The sequence below is a fragment of the Mirounga angustirostris genome, unplaced genomic scaffold (genome assembly GCF_029215605.1).
Source record: "Mirounga angustirostris isolate CCGP_5_RB_7025 unplaced genomic scaffold, mMirAng1.0.hap1 SCAF_14, whole genome shotgun sequence".
Lineage (NCBI taxonomy): Eukaryota > Metazoa > Chordata > Mammalia > Carnivora > Phocidae > Mirounga > Mirounga angustirostris.
Window position 1 is genome coordinate 87724775 of NW_026991722.1, and position 18761 is coordinate 87743535.

The window sequence follows — 18761 nt, forward strand, 5'->3', positions numbered from 1 at the left end:
AAACCTCTGAAGTCTCTAGTTCTTTAAACTTGCTTTTCTCTTTCAAATAAAGTCAAATATACAACAGATCCAAGTCTGTTTCAAGGTTGAGCTAAAATCACCAAGGCAATTATTTAGGAAGAGTTCAGGGAATTGTATGTAAGATTAAACGATTACTTTAATGTTTGAACAGAAAATACATAACTTCTCAAGGACTGTTGAATTATTTCTTTCATGATATGTCTTGATATGGACTATTTTCATTTCAAGAAATATCCAGGGTAATGAAGGATTTATTTTTTGAAAATATTCTCCAAGTCAAAGGATTTTTATTTCTCAATGAGAAACCATTCTCCTTGTTCTCAAATTCACCATAGTGAGATTATTTAAATGATGTGTTTGACAGCAGTGTGACAGAATCTTTTTCTACTTTTTCATCTTGTTTATTTTTCCACATTTTTCTCGCTTCCATCTTACTGCTAAGGCCAGTGAGATTGGAGAATGCCCAGTATTGGAGACTCAGTGGAGGTTTCCAGAGGGGAGAAGAAAAGTCTACCAAAATCTCCCAAGGGACAGCAAAAGTCTGTAAAAGAGTGAATGAGACATTTTCTGAACAAAATCATTTAAAGATATAATTCTAGAGCCCCAGGAGGCGTGTTGGCACTCATTGTTTTTGACAAGCCCTTTCTAAAGCCCACCCTTGAATTCTGTTTCCAGCATTTAACTAGCTGTGAGAACCCTTGACAATTCATTAAAAGGCTCTGAGTTTCAGCTTCCTGATATGTACAATGGGGACCACAATCACAGCCTCAGAGGATATTGAAAACATCTATGAGTTCATACACCTGTGTCTGACACATGGAAAATGGCCAACAGAGGCCGTTTCCCTCTTCTTTGCAACCTGAGAGGTCCTAATAGGGAGTCGGAATTAAAAGAGCATTCACTTGGCATTACAGAGCACCCACCAAGGCATGTTCTGCACCTTGGTTTAGTAATAATATTTAATAGTGTAAGGTGAAATCAAAGTTGTATCCATCTACTGAAAAATCCTATCTATCATGGGAAACCGAAATGACTCATATTGTACAGAATCTGGACTCTCTTGCCCGTTTGACTCATTTTCAAAGACAAGTTAGACAAACAACTTTTTTCCTCCTTGTAACTTTCTTCCAACTACAATTCTCTATCTCTTTTAAATTTAGCCATTTCCAACATTCAAAAATGCTGTAATCCAAAGCCCTTACCCATTATAAATTATGCCGAGTTTTTATCTCTGGGGCTTAACACTCAACACTGAGCCAAAGTAGGAGGAAGCAGACAGGAAGAAAAATACAGTAAAACATTAGTTTATGCTTGATTGAAAGAAAGTTTGTACGTACGCACACTCTTCTTGTTCTTTTTCTTTTCACTCTGCTGTTAGCCCTGTTTGCTCCTTCTGTGCCCTTCTTTGGAAATGGTTTTTCTCATACATAGCATTGATCAGAAACGTTCCCAGTTTTAGCTTTCATGTAATTATGAAGCCCACCCTTGGAAGGCCCACCCTTGGAACACCCTTAGGAAGAGTTCAGGGAATTGTATGTAAGATTAAACGATTACTTTAATGTTTGAACAGAAAATACATAACTTCTCAAGGACTGTTGAATTATTTCTTTCATGATATGTCTTGATATGGACTATTTTCATTTCAAGAAATATCTAGGGTAATGAAGGATTTATTTTTTGTGTTTTTTGTGTTCCATGTTTATATGGAAAAAAGGAAAGGTGGGCCCATCTCTTTAGTCATTCAATGACTAATTTCCCTGAGGGTCAGTGACATTCCAGGTAGTGTCCTGATGGTAAAGTGGACAGACCCAATCCCCACCCTCAATGGCTCTCGAGTCCAGTAGGGAGGGAAAGATGTTAGAAAATGAACCTCACGCAATAAATAACACTGTGATTGGGGCAAGCAAGAAGGAAGCAGTGAAGCCCACAGCAGTAGAGCTACCCAGACTTGACAACAACCCAAAAGAGATCTCCTAAGTTGTCGACAGGATTGTGGCACCCAAAGCATCACGAAGAAACAAGTCCAGAAGGAGAGATGGTTTGCCGGGGATGGCTACAGTAAGGAAATCGGTGTCATTATCCCTCAGTCTTCCTACTCCATCTTCACAAGAAAGGCTGTCTCCAACCTTGATGTGATAATCAATATGTGATGCATACAGTTTCAACCTCACCAGGTCTAATTAATAGATGTATATATGTGAACTTCCAGGAAGATCTGAACGTTATCCCATGGCTATGCCCTTTCATGGAAAGGATAGGTCAATCCTACTTCTGGCTTTAAGTGGAAGCGTCCACTGTGGCTTGATCCATCTGTGACATTGAAGGTGAGGACACAGAAAATGGACTGAAGCCCCCTCCCCCCGCCATCAGCAACATGCTTGTGGGAGGCCCGCACGTTGAGGCAAGGGAGGGGAATGAATGTCAGACAGCTATGAGCCAAGTCCTGTGATGGGAAGGTACTCAGTCCTTCCTAAAAGCAGAAAGCTTTTGTGAGGGCTGCCAGAAAAATGAAGTGTTCTCTCCCAATGTTTCTAATTAGCAGTGAGATGAGCAGCATGCACAAGAATAAAGAAAAAGACAAGTTTACAATGATAACTTTGTCTCCATCAGACAGTATGTTTTTGGAAGTGACAGATCCTTAAATCAATTCTGCCTCTCCCGGCTTATTAGCACTGACTCCTCACTGCATTAGCATAAGTCTATCAAAAGCCAGGAAAGAACATCTCATTACTTTTGAAGCCTTAATGAGTTTAATGTGTTACTGTGAATCAGAAGAATTTCATGTGCTGGCCTACGGGTCAAGTTTTGTAACGTGGATGTTAGTTCAAGGTCTGCATTAACTACCAGATCTGGGGAAGTCCACCTCTTTGAGTGTCCAGGATGACGCCCTGCTTTCATGGTGCTACACAGGGGTGGGAGTGGGAAGAAAAGGCCAGAGCAATGACTGAAACACACGCGATCACTTGGGTCATGCTTTGCTACGGTCATGATGCTCTATTGACCGTGTGTCAGGAGAAGGTGTCCGCCCAGTTTGGAGGTTCCCCCCACAGTGTGTTCTTTTCCTCTTCCAATCCCCCTCTCATCCAGTGAATACTCATGGAGGGCCTCTTAGGTACTAGACACTGCTAAGGGCTAGTAATGTAGAGATAAGATGTGACCACATGGCATTCAGCGACAACCCCCCGCCCCCTTGTTGGGACTGAGCTAATTTATACAATTTAATTCCAGTTAACCAACAAGGATACTTCAGAGTTCTATGCACTGTGTGCCCAGACTTTTCAAAATCCTGGATGGGAGGTAGAAAAAGGGGCGAGGCATGGGGGGGGTCAGCTCCACAGCAGCATCCTCTGTCCCTGCATTTTAGCTTCTCCCCACCTGTGTAAGCCCTTCCTGCCTGCAGGAAAAGCAATGCCCTGGGGGGAAAGAACCCCAGGGGATCCCACACTGGCAGAAGCAGAAAGCAAATGCACACTCATGGGGACATGCATGGTTGGAGGTGGCTGGGGAAAGAAGTGGTCCCTATCTGAACAGAGAGTTGACACTGGGAGATGGAGGGGGAAAGGCTGTATGGGACAACGGAGCTTGAGCACCAGCGTCATCGGCAGGAACTCCTCGGCCACCGCCATTCTCTGTGGGCTATGATGTATGTGGAAATGCTTGGATGACAGCGGAGCTTTGAGAAAAGTCCTCAGGCGCAGAGGGCAGAAGCACTGAAGGGCGGAGAAGGGGGCAGGAAGGTCAGGCTGGTCATGGTGGCATGTTGTGGTTAAGAGCCTGGCCCAGAGGAGGGGAGAAAAAGAGGTAGAGAGTAGGATCACACTGAGTTTAGTGATTGATTAAATAAACAGCAATACAGGAAAGGGAAATTTAAGGACAAATGATTCAAAGGCCTCAAAACTAAGGAACTTGGGGAGGAAAGATGGAGGCTTTAAAGTAAATGGGAAAAACTGGGAGTAACAGTGTGCCAGCCTGGGCAGCTTCCTGAGCAAAGGTCTGATGGTGCATGTGCTGAGCTAGAGGTGAATTCCAGGGGGACGATCAAGCCTCGAAACCAAGGGAGACACGGGGCCAGGGACGTAGACATGTGACCTCAAGGAAGATTATGTTTCCAAGGGAAAGTAAAGTAACCAAGGGTAAGTTAGGGGAAGATGGGAAGCCACGGAAGGAGACGAAGGGGTGCATGCAAAGCCTCCCCCACCTGGGTATGTGCTATGTTGAGGAGAGAGAGATACAAGCAGAAATATGGTCAACCATCAGACACTGAAGAGAACAGAAGCCTGAGGCCTGAGCAAGGACCATCCTTCTCTCTCTCTCTCCAGGTCTCCATGGGTGAGGGGCAGAGGGAGGCTGTGTTACTTTTCAGATCATATTCACTCCATGGGACTCCCTGCCCCACTGATGTTTGGCTTGATGCGTGACTGGCTTTAGCCAACCGAACATGAGTGGACAAGAGGTGAGCAGGGCTTTAAAAGTGTGTTTTTCTCGGTCCTTTGCAATCCTGATTTCTGCTATGAGGAGAGTCTTGTCTGGTCACCACTGGTCACAGAAAGATGAGACACAGGGACCTAAGCCCAACAGGCAGCCTACGCAGAACCACCCCAGCTGATCGGTAGCCCCAGAGCAAGAAATACATGTCTGTGGTTACAAGTCTCTGAAATCTTGAGGTGTTCGTGACACTACTGGAGGAAAACCTGACTTGTACAGTGTGAGCTGTGGGTCTGACAAGGTGAAATGGGCTCTTTTAAGAATGCCACCCCTCCAGTGCCTCCTTAACCACTGTGCTCAAATCATAAAAGGACAAATGGGATGAAAAACAATGCCTATTTTAGCCAGTTCAAAGAGGAACTTGGTGGCTATACTGGGGTCATTTTCCCAAAGCAAGGTAAGTCAAGAGTTATATATTAAATGTCTTAAATATCGATTGTTAGATAAAGCTGCACAGAATCAATCAGAAAAAAAAGGTCAGGGAATTTCACCAGGGCAAAGGGCAGGGTATACAAAGTCAGGGATATTGAGATTTGATTATTCAAAGAATCTTTATGAAATTGGTCATGGCAACAGCCCGCCAACAGTTGATGGGACACTGAGAGGGAAGCGCTGAAGGTCTGGATTGGTCAATACATTCGTCCTGCTCCTTCTCCCTCTGGCCCTTCTTCTAGCAGGGATGCCATTCCAAGCTTTGGGACCAGGAACAAAGGATCGGAGACAAGAGATAAAAGGAGAAATGTCTGGTGTTTAATAGTGCCTCTGCCAAGTTTTCGTGGCATCTACCAAACAGGCTGGTGCTCTGGGGCCCGGGAACAGCAATGTCAGGGAAACCCAGGGAAACCCAGGGAAACCCAGGCTGTTCATAGTTCCAGGCCCCACACAGGCTGAACGACAGGCACAGGACCCTTTTCCCTGCATCACTGCTGTCTGCTTTTTGTCTTTAGGCGGATTCTACCATTCACCAGATTAGCCCTCCTGTGTATAAGGGGAAACTCAGCAATTTCAAGAGTTCTGCTTTTTAAGAGTTCATGAGACCTACAAAAGGGGATTCAATTTAGCTACTTCAGAAGTCAGACAAGAAGACCAACTACACTTATCCTTCTTGCTAAGCTGCTGATACCCTAAGAAGCTTACCGAATGCAACTTTCTGAATTTATTTTGTACTCAGCCTTTTGGAAGGAATCTAAATCAAAATCAGGGGCATAAGACCAGAGTCTCCAGTGCGTTCCACTCACTTCTGCAGCTGTGTCTCTTCAGTGATGTAATCCCTAACCTGGCATCATCTTCTTCTCAAACATGGATAGCTGAGCCTGAGTGAGTCACCTCTGCCTCTTGGAATCCAGCCATGTCCCAAGAAGACAGGACATAAGAGACCCAGACAGGCAAACCCACCCCATCAGAAAGGGAGCCCACCTTCAGATCTTGCAAGAAAGAGGTGAAACCCAGGAGAGAGTAGCTGAGTGGCTGTGACACAGAGGACAATTCTACAGCAGAGGACAGATGGATCTTCTCTTGTAGCCATCATTCATTATCTGGAGGCCATGGCCTTTCCTTCCTCTACACCCTCACCTGGGGAGGAATTCCTCTGCTCACAGTGACTTTTCTCCCCTCACTCTCCAGGGCCCAGCTCAAATGTCACCTCCCTGGAGGCCTCTTGAACCACCTCCTTACCTCCAAGTAGGCAGAGCGAGGCACAGCCTTCTTTGTTTAGACCTTTATCATAACATTTTGCACATGGTGGATTAATAATTTACACATTTGTTGCATGTTTCACACTGTGAGCTACTCTAAGGCCAAGAATTCCAGCTATTATTCATGCATATATCTCCAGGCTCAGAACCAGCTCTGGCCCAGATTGACTACACACATATAAAATATTTTCAAAATGGGAACGAACCTACCCTAATTTATAATGAAATGGGAAACTCTTTGTTTCAAGAAACAAATAAATGCCCCCAATTATTATATCCTCTTTTACTCCACATAATTCTGGAAATGATTTGGGATAAGAAAAAAATATTTGATTTGTAAAATACAAACTTACTAGTTTGGATTGATTGGGAGGTCAGCCTTGATTAGCAAAAAGCCAGAATTAGAAAATATTATAAAGATAATTTAAAACTTTCAAATGTCAGCTGTAACTTAAAATAAGCCAACAATATGACAATGACAGTGCGTGGGTACTTCTTAAAAGAACAGATACAAATAATTTAAAGCAATCTATCAATTGTCCATTTACATGGATTAAATTTGTCCTAGACAATCTTGCTTTTGTAATTTGTTTAAGAAACTCTGCCTTATTTTTTCTTGTTGGGAGGTGGGGGAATTCTCTTTGGAATTGGATTAATCATAATCTTCGGTTCCTGACACCCTTTCATCATTGATCCATGCATGGCCTGCTTTCATTGATTTACTTAGTAATTTTTTAATAATTTAATGAGTGCTCACAAAACCACTAACCAAAACAAAAGCCAGAGAATAACATACATCTTATCGTTTGTTACCTCCCATGGAGCCCAATCCCTGCCTCCCCAGCCCGAGGAAAGTCCCATCCCAAATCCCATAGCCATCGTCCCCTGCCTGTCCTTTCTGTACAAATTTTATTGCATCTAGCTATATTCCTAAAACCATATTTTTATTTTAGTTGTTTTAACTCTATTAAAAGGACTTCATGCCATAGGTAATATCTGAGGATCTGCTTTTATTCACTGATTATATTTCCAAGATTTAGCCACATCTTTGGGTTCCCGGTGGTTCATCTCTTTGTGGCTTAAGATTCCATTTTGGGACTATTACTCATCCACTCTCTCACTGATGGCATGTGAGTTTCCAGCATTTTGCTATTGTTTACAGTGCAATTCCGAAAATTCTTGCTCATGTACAAGAGCCTCTCTTGCATAGTACACCTATGGTGTAGACCTGAGTCAAAGACTAAGTGAATATTCAGCTTTAGAAGGTAATGCTAACCTGTCTTCTGATGTGGTTGTGCCCATCTACTCTCTCACCAGCCACATATGAGGTATCTCATGGGCCCACATCTTGAGCACTTGGCACTGTCAGATGTAACAGTCACCGTTTGTGATCAGTCTAGAATTAACTGAAGTCATCAGCATTTACACATTGGTACAACCTAAATTAATCCATGAAATCAGAAAATGCACTGGACTAAAAAATAACCTGCTGTAAAAAAAATTAGAAATATAGAAAAGCATCGAAAGAAACAAAAATAACAGCTGTAATTTATCAAGGTTTAATATTCATTACAATGAAGGAATATTTCCCCTATTATAAGGGCAGCCTATGATTACAATTTATTTAAAATCTCTTCAGAGCACTCCTTCCAGAACTACTAGTGTCCTCACCGGTCAGCTTAGCATTGCCAAAGTGTCCCTGCATTGTCCCAGGTGCCCAGGAAACGGCAAGATTCCAGCTAAATATCAGAATTAAAAACTGAAGATGTGTTTTGAAATTCATAACGTCTCCCTTATGGGAGGTTCATGTTCGATACAGTGGTTTCAATCTACGCCTCTTTTGATCTGGGAGGAAGGAAGGGACTGGAAGTTCTTATTAAACACTTAATAAAAGCAGTTCTTTTATTTTAAATCCATTTTCAGAAACTCCTTTGTAGCACTGCACTTCCTTTCAGCAGCAAGATGCCATTAAGGGAAGCAAAAACGGTCTGCAGAATAACAAGGACACCATAGCCAGGCTGTGGGTAATTGAATGAAGGTGCTCCCCAAGGCACAGAGACTCAATTTCTAGGGGCACAGTGTATTTTACATCCACTAGAAAAAGACAGTCAGTAAATCGGCCCAGCATGAACAGAGAGTGTGCTCACAGCACAGCTTCTGGCGACTGAAATTCAAATTTATGGACATCTCACTGCAGCCCAGGCACTGAGCATTCAGAGAGGACACAGCACCTGCTTCCCATGGTATCGTCATCTGCCTGGGAAGGCACACAAGTCAAGCGACTATGAAATGAGGAAGAATGGAGTAAGTACTATTATTAGGCACCTCAGAGGGGGAGCAAAAACTGATATGGACTTAGGGTCTCTGCGTGGTCCTCAGGGAAACAGTGTGGGATTTGAACAGGGCTCTCATGGGTGATTAGAATATCTGTAGGAAAAGTAGGGCAATTCTGGGCAGCAGGGAGAAGTACTTCATGCACTCAGAGAGTTAGCCAGTTGCTCACTTAAACATTTATTAAGCATAGACTACGTTGCAGGACCACCCCAGGCACTGGGTAAGCAGAGGTGAACAAAACCAACAATGAAGCTCCTGAAAGGCCTTTCTGAGGAGTTACCACAGAAGCAGGAGTTCGAAGGATGAGATTGAACCAGTCATCCCAACGGCAGTGGGCAGAACTTTACAGAGAGAAAGAAGGGCACAAGCTAAACTTTAGGGTGAGACAGCCCTTGGAATAGCCTGGGTGGTGAGAGGAGGCTCGGGGGCACACAGGGACATGTCAAGCCGAAGGGCCAGAGGTGCCATTCAATGAGCAGAGGGGAGATCACCTGCCATGAGGACCGTGAAATCTACAAAACATCAGAACCTTTGAGGGGGATGCTTTGTGATGAGTTTGGGGTGCTTTGGGATGGGGAGAACAAGGAAGCATGGTCCCACATACATCTGTGAAAGGTCACTCTGAGGGAAGGGGACTGCAAGGCCGAGACATGAGTTGGCAACTGTGGTTCAGGGAACAGACGATGAGGACCTGCACTGTGCTTGTGGTGGTGGAGACAGAGTGGGCGGATTCAAATGTATTTTTTATACCTTTTCTTCTTGTGGTAAAAAAACATACCTCCATACTGTTTTCTATAGTAGCTGCCACATTTTACATTCCCACCAACAGAACACAAGGGTTCTCACTGCTTCATATCTTTGCCAACACTTGTTATGTCCTGTCTGTTTGATAGTGGCCATCTTAACCAGTGTGAGGGGATATCCATCTCCTTGTGGTTTTGATTTGCATGTCCCTGATGGTTAGTGATGTTGAGCATCTTCTCTGGTGCCTGTTGGCCATCTGTATATCTTCTCTGGAGAATGTCTGTTCAAGTCCTTTGACCATTTTCGAATCAGATTATTTGTTGCTGTTGTTGTTGTTAGGTTCTAGGAGTTCTTTACATATTCTAAATATTAGCCCCTTATCAGATATATGGTCTGAAAATATTTTCTCCTATCCTATAGGTTGACTTTTTACTCTGTTGACTGTTTCCCTTGCCTTGCAAAAGTCTAAATGTGATGTAGTCCCACTTGCATAATTTTGCTTTTGTTACCTGGGCTTCTGGTGTCATATTCAGGAAATCCTTGCCAAATCCAATGCCATGAAGCTTTTCCTAGGAGTTTTATACTTTCAGGTCTTATGTTTTGGGTTTTTAATTCATTTCGAGTTAACTTTTTTTTTTAATCTCGAGTTAACTTTTATATATGGTGTAAGACAAGGGTCCAACTTCATTCTTTGGCATGTGGATATCCAGTTTTCCCAGCACCATTTGTTAAAGAGACTATCCTTTCCCCCAGTATGTAGCCTGGCATTCCTGTCAAAGATTATTTGACCTACATGTCAGGGTTTATTTCTGGGCTATTTTATTCCATTAGCCTGTGTGTCTCTGTCTTTATGCCCGTACCTCACTGTTTTAATGACTGTAGCATTGTGATGTTTTGAAATTAGGAAGTGTGTGGCCTTTGGCTTTGTTTTGATTCCTCATAATTGCTCCAGCTTTTTGGGATCCTTTGAGATTCCGTATGAATTTAGGATTTTTTTTCCTATTTCTGTAAAAAATACCACCAGAATTTTGATAGGGATTACACTGAATCTATAGATTGCTTTGGGTAGTGTGGACATTTTAACAATATTAGTTCTTCCAATCCATGAACATGGGATGTCGTTCCATTTATTTGTCTTCTTTAATTTCTTCCAGCAATATATTGCAATTTTCAGTATACAAGTCTTTCACCTCCTGAGTTTAACTTATTCTTAAGTATTTCATTCTTTTTGATGCTATTATAAATGGGATTGTTTTCTTAATTTCCTTCTTGAATTATTCATCGTTAGTATACAGATATACAACTGATTTTTGAGTATTGATTTTGTATCCTACAACTCTGCTAAATTTGTTTATTAGTTCTAACAGGGTTTGGGTGTAATCTTTAGGGTTTTCTATATATAATATCATGTCACCTGTGAACAGACATAATTTTATTTCTTCCTGTGCAATTTGGAGGACTTTTTTTTTTTTCTTGCCTAATTGCTGTGGTTAGGACTTCCTACTATGCTGAATAGAAGTGACAAGAGAGGGTACCCTTGCCTTGTTCCTGATCTTAGAGGGAAAGCTTTCAGTTTTCACCACTGAGTCTGATATTAGTTGCAAGCTTTTCATACATGGCCTTTATTATGTTGAGGTAATTTCCTTCTTTTCCTAGTTTGCTGAGTGGTGTTGTTGTTGTTGTTGTTTTATCACAAAAAGGTGTTAAATTTTGTCAAATGTCTTTTCTGCATCTATTGAGATCATCATGTGGATTTTGTTCTTCATTCTGTTAATGTAGGGTATATTACAATGACTGGTTGAGGAGGGAAATGGGGAAATTCAAGAGTTGGGATTTAGATATTTTAGACTAGAGATTCCTAGAAGATTCCCATGCACAGATATTTGGTGGGCAGCTGCACCTACAGATTCAGAGGTTAGAGATGCCTGAGCTAGAGTAGACGAGAAGGCAGCACAGGGTACATTTAGAGAAAAGAGAAGAAGGTATGGTAGCTGGAGCATGGTGTTCACCAAGAGACAAGATGGAAAATAAACCCAGAATGCCTTCCTAGAGCTAGATCATGGTGCCAAGCTCCAAAACTTGGATTTTATTCTCTGTAAACTAATTACAGAAAGGTTCCTTTTTTCCCTTTGCATGATAGAGTTGTTTATTCATGGCTTTATTTCTAATTTAAAAAGTAATATATGTCCATTGTGAAAAAACTGAAAATAAGGAGTGGTAGAAAGAATAAAATACCAAGCATGTGTAATTCCACCATCCACTTATAATTACCACTAACACTATAGCCTATTTCCTTGTAAGGATTTTTTTTCTTACTTTTCATACTACCCATATTTTGTATATTTTACATTATACTATATGTAATAATTCTATATCCTATTTTTTTCACTTAATATTTTGTAATAAACATTTGGCTATATGATGAAAAATTCTCTGTTAAAAATAATTTTAATTACAATGTAATATTATATTGGATAGATATAAAATAATTTGACATTCAATTATTGTGGACATTTAGGTTTTTAAAATTTTCTACAATGGGGCACCGGGGTGTCTCAGTCGGTTAAACATCGACTCTTGATTTCAGCTCAGGTTATGATCTCAGGGTCATGAGGTCAAGCCCCACATAGGGCTCCAAGCTAAGTATGGAGCCTGCTTAAGATTCTCTCTCCCTCTCCCTCTGCACCTCCCTCCCCACTTGCTCTCTCTCAAATAAATAAATAAAATTTTCTGTAATATATAGACCTATTATAAATATTCCTATGAATACCTCCTTACTCCATTTCCAAAATGAGAATTTGGAGGTAAAAGGGCATGAACATTTAAGGATTTTTGATACTACTGACAAATTACTTTTATATATAAATTGGTTTTTTATATCCCTGCTGTATGAGACTGCTCATTCACTGTATCTTCACTATTAATAAGCATTATGGCTTTAAAAATATTTTAAAGTTTTATAGATGAAAAATAATTTACCTGTCATTGAAATTTTCATACAGTTTTCATGAAACTACGAGGCAGAAACCAGAGTCTCACAAAACTCCATTCTAGTAAATTCAAACCATGCCACTGAAGTGTTCAATTTTGAGTTTAAATAAAGAATAAGAACAAATTTCTAATAAGACTAGTCCAAAGCAGCAGAAAAGACCTTATTTCTGGCAGTCTGAACTGAGTATCGAAGCTACCAAGGGCAGCCCAACAAAGTCATGCTAAGCATCAAGCCACCCAACATCCTAGAGATAGCTCCCTAAGGACTCATCCTAACTTGCTAGCTTTCTGTATAGAGCAGAGAGGAAAAAATTAATGTGGCAAATTAAGCAAGTTATAGTCTCTCTTCTCTCCCTACCATTGATGAAGAGCTGAACTATAACCCAAAAGTCATTTGTTTTCTATTCAAAAGTCACCTGGAAGCAAAATCACTCAAGCTCCAGTATCATATAAAATAGCTGCGTAGGCACAAGTGTTTGGAGTTAAACATAGTGCCTGATGGGGGGTGGGGGCAGGCACTGGGAAGAGTCAAAGGGTAGTCCCCTTCCTTCTTATGATGAATCTTAATCTAGATCCATGAAAATTGGGATCAAGTAAAATCTATATTTTCACGCAGGCTGAGGCCTATCAGGGTTGGTTTGGATGGAGATGACCTAAGTGTGGCCACCAGAGTGCTGTAACCAAGGTGGCGTACAGAAACCACCTCTGCGTGCACGTGCAGGGGTTTCAAATGGGCGGCCCTGCACGCCTGCGTCCCTTCATGATCTCATCTCAGAGAAAGCTCTGGACTGGTGGTCTTACAAACTTGAAAATCGGATGTTAATGCGATTAGCATTAACAAGAGCAAAGAGGCTCTTTGAGCGCATTAACCAAGCAGAGCTGTACAGACCAGAATGCCAGTTTCTTATGCACTATTCTCTATTTGCAAGTAGACTTACAGGAGAAATCAAATGATAATCAGAAGGTTTGACAAGAAGCACAGGACCTGACAAGGGAAGGCAGGGGGACGACCTGAGGGGTCTTCTCCACCATGATTACTGAAGGCCTTTGTGCAACTGCCTGGGGTGGCCTTCATCTCCTCTATTTCTCCTCATCCTTCGGAGCTCAGCTCAAATATCCCCTCCCCTTCACCACACCGTAAAGCCCCTGTAATATCCCCCACCCCCACTTACACATGTTTATCCACCTTGCATTTTCCTTTAAGCACAACGGCAATTTTAATTAAAAGGTTTTATGTGCTCTGTTGTTTCCGATCTTTCAGGTCCCTGGGAACAGGGGCCATGTCTGCCTTATTCACCACCTTACTCTTGATCTCTAGTGTACATAGTACATAGCAGGTGTTCCAATATTTGTGGAAGGGAGGGAAGGGGGGGAGGATAAGAGAGCATGAAGACTGCAGATCTCCTGTGGGAACAGCCTTTCAATGGGACTTCGAGTCCCTTAGCCAAGATTCTCTTTCCCTTTGACAGTGTCAGAAACGAGCACTGCCAAATCTGCCCTCCTCTCTCTCTCTCATTTTGTGTTTCTACTGCTGGCCAACCATCCTTTTAACACTCACTTTGTTGTTTTCATTTTTTTTTTTAATAATTTTTTAAAAATTTATTTATTTGACAGAGAGAGAGAGAGAGAAAGAGCACAAACAGGGGGAGCAGCAGAGGGAAAGGGAGAAGCAGACTCCCTGCCGAGCAGGGCTCGATCCCAGGACCCTGAGATCATGACCTGAGCTGAAGGCAGACATTTAACAACGGAGCCACGTAGGCGCCCCATTAACACTCACTTTGGATACGCAATAACTCTGGTCAGGTTACAGTGGAATCCGACTGGCTGCAGTGCCATTCTGTTGCTGAAGCAGCTTTGTACACCCCTGGCCTAACCGATTTTATGGTCACCTGTAATTACATTTCAGGGAATAGCCATATTTCCAAGTTCTTGGGGTTACCACACTGTCAAGCCCCTGTAATCAGCACACTGCTACCCAGGGTTAAGGAAAGGGATGCTCCAGGATGCACTGCAGTCATAGAAGAAATAAGACAACGATGTGTGCATGTGGCTGAAGCGTGCTCATACTTCATACACACAGAAGCTAGAGACGACATTCTTACATGCTTCGGCTATTTTCTCAAATATGATATTAATTTTGATAATTAAAAACAGAACAAGCAGTGGCCTGGGAGTCTGGGTGAGATCTCTATTGTTGTGAACCTAGTTCTGACACGAACTTGGCTGTCAGCAGTCTTATTCTGTGCTGGCTTCTGTTAAATAAAGGAGTTCAGCTAGAAGACCTGACAGCACCTTCCACTCTTGACATTACATTATCCAAGTTCATCTAAGAACTTGTCCCCAGCTTCATAAGCACCCAAAGATCAACCCAGCTGCTGGCACTGACCAACACACACTCGGGAGTCTGGGATAAGCATCTCCAAAGAATTACGGTGACGTCTTAGGATTTCCATGATTGCAAATGAAATCATTCAAGAGACAAGCAGATGTCCCTGGGACCTGACACCAGCTAACACAAGATTCTCCAACACACAGATCTTCTTGACACTTACTAAGCACAGGATGGAGGGCTGAGATGCCTGAAAATCTGGCTACCACCCAACTCTATGGCCCCCTCTTCTTTCCATTTTCCCCAGCAGCAGGGTGCTTGTGGAAATTATTTTCTGTATGTAAAATAGTCAATCATGATAAAATGTTCCCATAAGCATATAACTTTTACAATCTTTGCAAAAAGCACTTCCCTTCTCTATTCTCGATGCTGGGAGGTCAACTTCCTTCACCTCAGCCCCACAACGCACAGATCCTGTCACTAGTGTTAAATTACTCTCTCAAACAGGCTTCGGCTGTAGTACAAACAAACTCATTATTAATCGGTTTATAACCCCAAAATCACCTCAGTTTTAATTAGCTGGTATGTTAAATTCAAAAGTCATGTGTAGGTTTAAACATCCTACAAACAAACCCTCCTTAGAAAACGCGCATCTCTGAGGAGAACTTTCCCTATCTGAAAGGAAATTACCAAAAAGAATAAAGACAGCCCACGAAGGGGTCTGCCCTCCAGGGACACATATTTGTTTCTCCCGCAGCAACTGTGAACAGACTTCACACAAGAGTGCGAATTCCATAGATTTCTTCCATTTAGCTCAAATAGGATGTTTACAAAAGAAAGAGAGGAAAAACCCAACACCCCTTCAGATACAGAGGTTGTATCGGAAGATGGAACTGGGAACGGTGTACTACTTGCCTCGAGTAGTAAGACTCCACCCCCAGGGCCTCTCGCACGCTGGCGATGTGCTGCTCGAGGGCTGAGCTGGGGGCTGTTGGAAGAGCCGTGCTGCCGCTGGCCTGGAAGTCACTGGAGTTTTCTGCCGCGTTATCACCCAGGTAGTGTTCGTGAAACTTCAGAATTCCTGAAACCAGACAGGCAGGGCCAACATTATGCAAGACCGGGGCTGTGGGAGGGAAGGCTGGAGACAGGGGATTGCGCTCTTGGGCAAGCATGCCACCCAAACTGTGTGAAGAAATCCTGAAATCCGAGGTCTCGAGGGGGCTTTCCAGAATTTGGTCAGTACCCATTTCTACAGCTTTCGTCTTCAGGTTTGGTGCTTGAAACCAGGGAGTTCAAGATAAGGCTTCTGCTCTTGACGCTATATTCAGAAGCTCATGGAATGATGACTACTTCATATGTATTTCCAAACAGATGCTTCTCAGAAGCACCAACTAGGGAAAGTTTTCTTTCCCGAATGGTGCATGAGCATGCCAAGGTATATTCTCCCCAGAAACTGAAATCCTGAACAAAAATATAACTAGCCAAGTAGAAACTGTTACTCAAAGACCTTTTATTTCACAAAAGCTAGTCAAAAATAAATACGTCATCATACAAAGGCCAGATAAAAATATTTCAAACCATTTTTAAATAAGACTAACTGGCCAACCATTATTAATGGATTAAAGGAGCAAAAAATTATGGCTGTATGAAACTGAAGCAATCCATAGTGGTTTTCTGGCAATAAACATAGGACATATTCTCAAATGGTAATGAGGTGTGTCAGCCCTGGAAAAGGCTGGTCCTCTCTGATTGGATTAGAGCCCCAGTGAAAGCTTCAGAGTCTCATTAAGAGCAAAGAGGACGGGAAAGAGAAACAATGGGAGCCTTATTATACATGGCTCATTATTACAGGGATTTGGACATACCACCTGTCAAATCATGTCCCCAAAACATAACAATGACAGAAAGAGCTTGATACCTCCATCATCAGCCATGTCCTCCTAGGCATCAGGCCCCTCTGGGGGGCGGGGCATACACAGGGATTCATTCCACTGCAGCTGACACTCACCAAGTCACCATGAACATCACAACTAAAACCTTCAGCACAAAAAGGTCAGAGATAAGAATGTTCTTTATGGAAAGCCCATAAAAAACAAGGAATTAAAGGGAAAAGATTATAAAAAATCATGCCAAGCCACCAAATGTACAGGTGTGAGTGCTCAGAACCCAAGAGGCATCTGAGAGTTGTCATCCAGCCATCATTTTTTTTTTTTTCTTAAATCAAAGGGACAGAAACACAATCAAGAAAGTCTTGTCAATTCTCCCTGGCAGTTGAACTTTCTGAAATTGGCTTACAGATATTCAAGAAGCCCATTCTTCAAGATTCCCAATTATAAGATCCACTTCCCCAGTCAATACTCTAATTGGATCTGGTGTGTCTCCAATATGGTAAAGCCATCAGCATTTTACTATGCAAAAAATATGGCCCTAACAGCTAATTAGTGGTTCTGTATTTAGTGAAACAGTTACAGCCTGAGCATTTAATGCCGATTTAATCAAAGGGGATTTTTACTTCGGAAATAGATTTACAACAGAACTGGTTAAAATGGGTTCTGCTACATGAGAGACGATGAACTCTGAAAAACAAACAGGGTTCTAGAGGGGAGGGGGGTAGGAGGATGGGTTAGCCTGGTGGTGGGTATTGAGGAGGGCACATTCTGCATGGAGCACTGGGTGTTATGCACAAACAATGAATCATGGAACACTTCATCTAAAACTAATGATGTAATGTATGGGGATTAACATAAGAATTAAAAAAAAAAAGTCAAAAATGGGTTCTGCTAAACTCGGAAATTTCAAGCATTAGACTTCATTTATATACTGTGATAAGAGTTGTCATTATCATTTTAGTCTCTCTAACTTTACCGTGACAAAGGGTCACAATTATTAAATCATATCTAGAAAGAACTCATTAGGACTTAAACAGTCATTGCTTTATTAGCTAATGAACAACAGCTGCCTAAAAATAGGGCTGCTGGTGAAATTAATCCTCCTGCTCTTCATGTTCCTTGAAAAATACTTCCACATTCCCAGCGAGGAGCAGCAATTTCTTGGGGGAATGAGAAAGCTGGGTTGTCTTATTAATTGAATGCCCCACCACAGAATATCCGCCGTGGCTGAGGTTTTGCTGAAAGCCGACACCAGTTCCTTAGTCTGATCTAAGGTAATGCACCTCTTCTACCTCTATTCATTAGACTTTCACAGTCTAGTGTCTTAATTGCCCAGTTCCCATAGAGAGAGATCTTACCTGCCCCAGGAGCAAGCAGCCAGCTATACAGGTAGCCTGCGGCCAGGGAATAGTAAAGCACTAGTCCCCTCTGGCCATTAACCATCTCTAAGATCTGATCAATAGTGACTGGGGAGTAGGGGTCGGAGTCCTGTTGTCCTGTTTGTCGTTCTACCAGAAGATCAGCAAATGCCCGCGTCCGTCCTCTTTCTGCCACAGCTAGGGCTTCATCATGATGGCCTAGGAAACAAAAGCCACACGTGAGGAGTCCCTGGGGGAGTGTGTTTATCCACAGAGGGCCATCAGGTACAGAGATCCTGGGCAGAAACCTCACTGTCTCTGCACTCCTCTGTGCGGCACAGTCTCCGTCTCACAACCAACCGCCTGCCTCAGATGATGGGTACAGCGCCATGCCACTCATAAAACCCCATATTTTCAGAGTCCCCCCACCACCCTAAGCCATCGGGCTTTCCCCCATCGACTCCATACCCAAGAGAGCCAACTTTGTTCAGGGGATGGTCCTCAGCCCTGCTCGTTCTCCAATCCACATCCTGAGTTGCTCCCTGGCCTCCTGGCATCTGACCCCATTCACTTTAGCTATTTGGACCTAATGCTTTGCATGCCGGTTACCCTCTCACTTCCCTGCTCAACCCTGATTCTGACTTGGCCTTGGCAGATAAGCCTATAGGACACGGCTCCTGACCGTCTTTCTCTCTCTCTTTGATGCAGCCCCTCTATGCATCGCACTGTCCAGCCCCACTAGACAGTGTGAGGCACACCCCACCCCAAGTGATACCTCTGTGCCTTTACACCTGCCAGTCCCTCTGCTGAGTGTGTCCTATTCCTTCTCATTGACCTTGGCTCAAAAGGAGGATCCTAAAAGTCACCCTGCCTATCTCAAAGGGCTACTGTACAGATTAACCGAGGTGCTGTACAT

The 18761-nt window shown here is 42.7% G+C and overlaps 1 protein-coding gene across 4 annotated transcripts in view; it reads right to left on the minus strand.

The window, feature by feature from the left end:
- Positions 1-18761, minus strand: part of TTC28 (tetratricopeptide repeat domain 28) — a 629548-nt gene that overhangs the window by 91805 nt on the left and 518982 nt on the right. For all 4 annotated transcript variants that reach the window (XM_045887410.3, XM_045887409.3, XM_064578589.1 and 1 more), the window contains 2 exons: positions 17846-18064; positions 15514-15679 (listed from right to left, as the gene is read on the minus strand). In XM_045887410.3, the coding sequence (XP_045743366.1) occupies positions 15514-15679; positions 17846-18064 (385 nt within the window). The remainder of the gene's footprint in view (positions 1-15513; positions 15680-17845; positions 18065-18761) is intronic.